At 40.1% G+C, this 8,054-nt stretch overlaps 1 protein-coding gene across 1 annotated transcript; it reads right to left on the bottom strand.

Moving 5' to 3' along the window:
* Positions 1 to 1,868: 1,868 nt before the first annotated feature.
* On the bottom strand, positions 1,869 to 6,083 carry LOC137259913 (uncharacterized). The gene is made up of 5 exons (XM_067797559.1): positions 6,029 to 6,083; positions 4,199 to 4,315; positions 3,279 to 3,398; positions 2,608 to 2,704; positions 1,869 to 1,932 (listed from the first exon to the last, which is right to left on the bottom strand). Exons 1-5 carry the CDS (start codon positions 6,081 to 6,083, stop codon positions 1,869 to 1,871), a joined length of 453 nt encoding a protein of 150 aa, XP_067653660.1.
* Between the last annotated feature and the right edge of the window lie 1,971 nt (positions 6,084 to 8,054).

Raw genomic sequence — 8,054 nt, 5'->3', positions numbered from 1 at the left:
TCGTTATACATGAAATTTCTATTGTGAATCATTGTATCTTGCTCTCTGTTCAATAGAAATTATTGAATATTCTAGACTTGTCCGTATGAGGGGATTTCTTGTACCTTTTGTCACGGCAACCATACCAGTTTCAACTTAATCAGGGTATACACCGTCATATCTGTGCCGCTTCTGGCCAATCTGTGATCATTTGAGTACTGGTTGGAGCACAACGTTCGGGAATATACACCCACATCATGAACTGTTAAAAATGACAGGTGCTACCGGTAGCACATGACCTTTTCTCATTATACCTTGTGTCATCACTGGTGATCACATAATGTCTCTCATTACGTCAAATCGTATGTTTCATCGGATCATCATTGTTTCTGTTTTTATGGTTAATGTTGCCACTTCCATAACTATTAGCTTAGTGGCCATAGTCTTTCAATAACCTCAAGAATTCTATTTAGCACAGGCTGTAGTCGGTATTGCAGAATTGTAAAATTATTCTCCTCCTGAGAGGGTACTTAGGTCCAAAACTTTCAAGTTAACTTAAACTTACCAGTCTTTTTAAACGTAGTATGCTTGATATTTTAATTTTGACTAGCATTTCCTACAATCGCCACCACGTGAGTTGATGGTGTAAATCCGTGCAGGTAGCAAAAGTCCCCATAGTTCCAGTAGGGTGATCAACCTTCTGTTGTTGGCGATCAATATTCTATTTTTGTATTGTATTGTGTAAGTACTTATATTAGTTTTAACTTTCCAAGCTGGTTCTAATTCCAGTTGTGATACTCTACTTATTTCACTGTCCTTTGTTGACAGATTTTTAAAATATGTATATATTCCATTTAAATGGTAAATGTTCCCGTCACGATGTGGCTGAGACATCGCCGATGTGACGTTAAACTCACTCACACTCTATGGGCGGTAAACAGTGGCGATTTGGAGACAATCAGTTGTTTGGGGTTTGCTTTATCATTAAAAAAATACAGATTAAATCTCCATGACAGCTGCCTGCCAAAAGAAGGTATTACACACATGAATCGACAGATACAGATTTAAAACATGAGAAGCATGATTGGAGTTATATTCTTGAAATTAAATTTTCACCATCGTTAATTGAGAAACTTCGCACGGGATTACTAGGATACAAGGACGGATAACAACATACGGATGAAAACAAGAGTGTGAACAACGCACAAGGGTTATAACCCTGGCTTGATAAGTAAACAATCTTAGAACCTCGCCTTCACTGCAAATACGTTTATCCATATAGTGCTATCCCTCCTTACTGCTCCAAATGCCCCTCAAAGGTTATTTTTTTCGTGTCATATATGACAGTAAGTATGTCAAGATACATAAGGTTCATGAAGCGGAACGTTTCACGATACCCATGTCACGATTCGATACTCATCACGAATCGTGACGCCTATTTTCGCTGTATTATCGAATAAATATAGTTTCATTTTGAACATAAATGCTTCATATTTAATAACTGTCCATGAAAAGATAAACATTTTCTATTCTCATATGTTTTAAAGTTCTAATTTCCCATCCTTGTGCAGGAAATATAATTGTTTATAACCCTCCTTAGAAATAAAAGAAAACATAATACAAAAACATGATATAATTGCAAAATGTAAACGAACTTGATGCCTATCGATATAAAAAAAGTATCGATCTATCGATGGATAACTGTTATACAGTGTACATTGTTCAACTTACATCTAGATCAAGAGAAATCCTGCTATCTATGTTCCGTCGAAAAAAATACTATGACTGGTTTAACCAGTTGTCCTGTAATAGATTTGTTTTGTTTATTGTTTGAAGCCACACCAATGTTCCAGCTATACAGGGGATCCAGTAATGGAGATCCAGGTCCGTCAACAGAAGACTCTCTTCTTGTGGAGATAGAAAGCGGCGTGACACCCACCACAGTAGCTCTCCCTGCAATGAAATTTCGTGGTATTACTTGAGTGAGACACATTGTACCCATGTCGGGAATCAAACCCATGTCTCCGACGCCTGAAGCACAAGACTACCTCACCCCAGACCGGAAATTTGTTGATATTTCAGGACTCTTTTGAGATGAATGTTCTTGATCTTATACTGTAAACTGTTTACTTTTTGAAATTATAAGCTCTGGTCAGAATGACTTTTCCAATGTTTTCAACTCGGTATTCGTATACTTTCAGATGCTATCTTGAATTCCAAATAACCTTGAATATATTTTCCAGAGAGAAACTATTTGGAAAATTGATAGGGTCATCGTCGCCGTTTACAGGAGATAATTTTCTTGAAATTTCAATGTGCCATTTTGATTTTTAACACACACATACCCAATCACACAGAGACACAGACACACACACACAGACACACACACATACACACACATACACACACACACAGACACCTAGGATCCATGCAGGCAAAAGTATTGTTGTACTGTTGGAAACAGGATACTTTACGTGTTCTCATGTCGTATGGATATTGTTGTTGGGTGTTTGATGTATTGTTTCTACTTAAGTAACAACCGGACATTGAGTTGGGGAAATAGATGACGTAGTCACGTGGATCACGTGACATATGGAGTACTATCAGCTTCCAGGGAGGTATACTTACACGCAGGTTGCTATCGGGTACATGTGGCATTTGGCGTTGAGACAAGGCGAGATGGGACAGAATACTTTCGGAATTCCCCAAGGACACGAGACACTCACTGTTGAAAAGAACAATGACAGCAATGACGAGGGTACCGCACACTGCCCCACTCCACAAAGAGGCATGGGTAAAGCGAACACAAACAGTACAACATTATTATTATATTATTATTATTATTATTATTATTATTGCATTTTAAGGTGCTGGGAGAACATATTCATATGACATTTCCCGCGGGGTACCCATTTTCTGTTGAGTGAACAGAGGTAATGTTCAACAAACTCACTTGTCCGGTCAGACCACACATGTCACGTGTGTTCCATTGTGTGATAGGACTGGTAACTCTCAGAGGATTCAAGGTGTTAAATACGGTCACCCTCCCAAGGTCTCGCCGAGATCAACGTTGCTTTGCTTATAGCTTAATTGCTTACTTTAAATTGTAGTATTATTGGAGATCATTTTACATGTGGTGTATTAAGGGAGATCATTTTACATGTGGTGTATTAATGGAGATCATTTTACATATAGTGTATTAATGGAGATCATTTTACATGTGGTGTATTAATGGAGATCATTTTACATATGGTGTATGCAAACAGAAGAAACAAAGCAGCTGCAGCTGCTGGGCCTACAGAATCCGGATGAAGATATCTGGAAGGTCGAGAACGCAGAAGAAAAGCCGTAGTCCAAATGTCCGCCTCCGAAGCCAGAGTGTCCGAATCCTGAGTTTCCGAATCCTGAGTTTCCGAAGACTGAAAAGTAAACCAGTAGAGGTGATAATAACGTCATTGAAATATAAGAACCAGAACAAAAAAAAACAAAACAAAAAAAAACAACGCAAAATAACATAAAAATACCTTCAAAATAAATAAATAAATAGACCAGTGTATCATCACCTGGTCATACTGACCCCCACATTTTTTCCTGTCCGAAAATCCTGTGTTATTCGTGTGCATCACACCCAGTCATACTGGCTTACTTTCTGTCTTGTCCTAGACGTGTGTACAAACGGATCATACTAGCTTACTCTCTGCCCTGCCCTAGACGTATGTTCACCACCTGATGATACTGGCTTATTCTCTGCCCTGCCCTACATATGGGTATCAGATCATCAGATGTCTTAACTGACGTACTCTCTATCCTGTCTTATACGTGTGCATCACACCCCGTCACACTGACTTACTCTCTGTCTTGTCGTAGACGTGTGTCCACCACCTGATCATACTGGATTATTGTCTGTCCTGCTCTACATATGGGTATCACATCTGATCATACTGGCTTACTCTCTGACGTCTGTGCTGTCCTGGACGTGTGTGTAACCACGAGGTTATATTTACCCATCCTCTATCACGCCCTGGTGATATAAATACACTATGACAAGTGAAGAGCTCCTGGTCATTTGTGAATCCAAAGCAGTCACCATCTTTCAGTGACGATGCAGATTTTAACCAATTTGTGCAGTGTTTTTTGAGTTACTTTCCCGTGAACGACGTTGGGGAAAACTAAGGGCGATGCTTCGTTACCGCCGGTCTGATATTGTGCATCTACTTACAGCCCATGCACTCGCACATCTTGCATCCCATGAAGTCACGCTTGTAGCCCATAGGGCAGCTCTTGAAACACAGGAAAATGGGACACACGGCGCCGTGCAGTAGGGACACGACAGGGTCTGTAACAAAGCGTATAGTCAGTTATTTTAGTACCATTTTAATGCCCTTTAGCCTATGGAAACACTCTTTAAAGACAAGAAAATGGAACACGTTCTTCAAAGTTTCAAGGAAAGAACAGAGACTGTACCAGCACAAAATCAACAAGTGTAACACCCGGAATCTTGTTTACACCGTTTAGCCTATGGAATAACATGGGAAAAGGGGAAAATGGGAAAATAATTCCCTGCTTCATAGACAGAACAGAAGCTGTAACAAATCGAAGTGAACCAATGTAACACCATGAATCCTGTTAACACCTTTAATCCCACTGAACAAGGCAAACGGGAGAAACAGCTCCAAGCTTGAGAGACAAGACAGGGGATGTAAAATATCAAAGTCAGTGAATGTAACGCTAATGTAAATCTTCTTAACAATTTATAGTCAAGTGAGTAACAATGGACACAGAAGAACATGGGACACAGGCCGATCCATACTTCATAAACAGAAGAAGAGCTAACAAGTGATAATCAATTCATCCACAGAGGATATACGGATATATGTGATATCACTGTATACATCAAACATATATGTGTATACAGAAGTGATTTCAGTGTATTCAATGGAAAAATAGGTGTTAACAGACGTTATATCAGCATTTCTGGAGAAACTACGTTAGGGTTATATCAGGTTATACTGAGAATATACAAGTATTGCTATGAGTGATATCAGTATATATCCTTATTTACAACCCATGAAGATCCGGATTAGAATTGGTCTCCGGAACATCATGCTTATCGTGAAAGGTGACAAACGGGATCGGGTGGTCAGGCTCGCTGACATGGTTGTCACATGTCATCGGTTTCCAATTGCGCAGATCACTTACCCATTGCTCTTTGGTTTGGAAGATTTATAACATAACAAACCCCTTCAGTTAGATTGAAGTTATATCAGTGTAAAGAGACTTCAAAATTGGAGTTTCTACCATATTAGGGAAATCGAACAGGAATCTAACGTATGATGCGCACTAACGGGGGTTCCCATGTTGCCGGTAGCTTTTGTTCTGGATAAAAAATCACTGGCGTGAGGTAATCCCTCAAACAATACGTGATTAAGCGACAGTCTGTTTCGGACTAACAAAATGCACACTATAAGTTTATCTCTTTTTTTCTTTCTTTCTTTTTTTTTTTTTTTGGTTATTTCAGATACATTTTTTTCATTTTTGGTATATTTTCATAAGAAAGGTGTCAACGTGAAGCAGATCTTGTGTATGCTCCTGCAACTACGGGTACATCGGAATCGGTGTTGGCACTTACGGGATAACCCGTCTTTTCCAATGAACCCGGTCCCTTCTGTGCTCTTAATCCTAAACATTTGTTCTTTCTGCAATGAATGAACTATGACAGAAACAATCACCTGAATAAATTAATTTAATTGAGCTGATGTAGTCCGATTTCACTCAAATGAATTACTGCAAATCGAGTTCCCTCAAAACAGTTTGGTGTCTTGTATGCAATCAGTTCGAACTCCGTCTGCCAAACGCTCATGTCCGCTAAATGAAACGATGGGTGTCAATACTCACTGAAAACAAACTACAGTTGGTTAACTAGCGCACTGTTATTCTTAATATGTTATCAACACATCAGCTGTCCGGAAAACTGGGGTATGATGTTATTAACCACCAAAACGCCCCATCGTCAGTCGGCGTGACTGTAATTAAGATATATACACCTTACCTGTAGACAAAACGCACAGCATCACGAGCACAAATCCACGTGTAAGAACCTTCATCGTGAGCGTGAAACAGATCGGATGGGAGAACTTGACGTTAGGCAAGTATGCACGTATGTGTTAACTCTCACCACTCATGGGAAGCGCAAGTGCTTATATATTACCCTTTAACTACTTTTGATAAAAAATAACGTTGGTTGCTCAGCCAATCAGATTCTCTGGTATGTGCGTGGTACAGTGTAACCGTCATGGAAGTCGAACGTTTCAAAGGAGTTGCCGATCTTTGATATGACCTTGACATTGTAATCGTAGACACGTTCCTGTCACGGCGAGCTATTTTGTTTCAACTGAGCGAAACTTGAACGAAAACCATGTGCGTGAAAGCATGAGAGAAACAGAAGCTATGTCGATGTGCAGTAACAATGGGGCATCAATTCACTGTCAGTTCCTCGTGTGAGGACTCGTATGACTAGCATACACTATTACATGCAAATTGGTTGAATGATGAATCAGGAGTGAAGAACACCCTACTAACGTTCTTAACGCCTTCACATACTTTTCACAAAGAAAACGGTTTGTCCGGTACTGGTTCTGGTGTTATATATTTTCAGATGAGCAGTCGAAACAAGAATATGTCATTTGAGACGTTAATCATGAGACTTTACGTCACGCCGGAGTAACATGACGAGACCGCTCAGTGGATATTGTGTTCATGTTCGCAGATCCGCTTTAGTTAGAAGATGTGAGGCAAGTAATTCACGTTTTACTATTGTTTACGATCAAATTACCTACATAGTTGATATGGCATCCCAAACCCTTCAAAACAGAAGGCTCGTCATGTCAAACGTCAGTTCGTACGCGTGATGTCTCCTCTGGACTGATAATCATCATCATCGTCGTCGACACCAGCATCATAAACATCATCATCGTCGTCATCGCCAGCAGCGTCAAAATCATCATCATAATAATGATCTGGGAATAGTACCTCATCTTCAACGATAATACATGCGCTTGTTATCGTTTTGTCTGAGCAGAACGTACAGTCGGACCCGACTTTACGACATCTAAAGCCGTACATGAAAGGCTTACGTTACGTCCAACGTGACCTTAAGGTTTCGGGCTCACATGGACACATGTCCCACTTACGACCAGGGAACCTCGGTGGGTGTCAGCATCAGGGACAGGCACTACACACGAGTGGGAGGGGCTGACATTTGATCTAATCCACAGGCCTTTTCATGCATTCTAAACGCTTGGAAAAAGTACATTCAAGGGCACGGGGATATATTTTAGACCCCAAGAGATAATCCCCATGTGACTTTTTATCTAGGCTTGTTGAAATACATTTCTTGTGTGCTTGACCCCCCTGCCACTACAAAGGCTCGGGCTAATAGCTGTTGTATTTGCTCTTTAAGTACTGTTAAGAACTAAAAAAAATGTCGGCATAGATTCCAGCTTACCGGGCATGCAACCATATAGGGTGCGGGCAAATGTACTTATGTTGCAGAGAGCGGATGATTTCCTAACATACCTGCTTTTTTTAGAAGTGCAGCATAAGAATCCCTATCTTCTTTATGAATTATATAAACTATCATGTCATAGCAGCAAGGATAAAGTGGGTTTAGTTTCATACCTCCTTTATCAAAACCTGAACATTCTAACGCATAGGGACACCACAAATGGGCTTCCTACCGTTGCCTATATGTCACGCACTGGTATTTATATATATCATTTGTATATATCACTGAGCGTGAGCTGGCCAATAGGAACGCGTTTTTCAACCATGTCCTAAAATATAATCTAAAACCTAGCCGTGGACGTGAACCATTTCCTGCTTGCACCATTGATGTGTGTGGACGATCCAGTTGCTATTGATGTGGTCTCACTCTCTGAAGTTTCATTTTTTAAGTTATAAACTGACTTTTGGCGTCAGCATATTTTCGGTAATGAAATGATCATAATATTGTAAAGAGTTCCACAACCTGGTGCATACGAACCACTCTAAGGATACCACACGTTACTTGTACGTCT

The sequence above is a fragment of the Haliotis asinina genome, chromosome 13 (genome assembly GCF_037392515.1).
Source record: "Haliotis asinina isolate JCU_RB_2024 chromosome 13, JCU_Hal_asi_v2, whole genome shotgun sequence".
NCBI classification, from domain to species: Eukaryota; Metazoa; Mollusca; class Gastropoda; order Lepetellida; family Haliotidae; genus Haliotis; species Haliotis asinina.
This window is presented reverse-complemented; position numbering and strand designations above follow the sequence as displayed.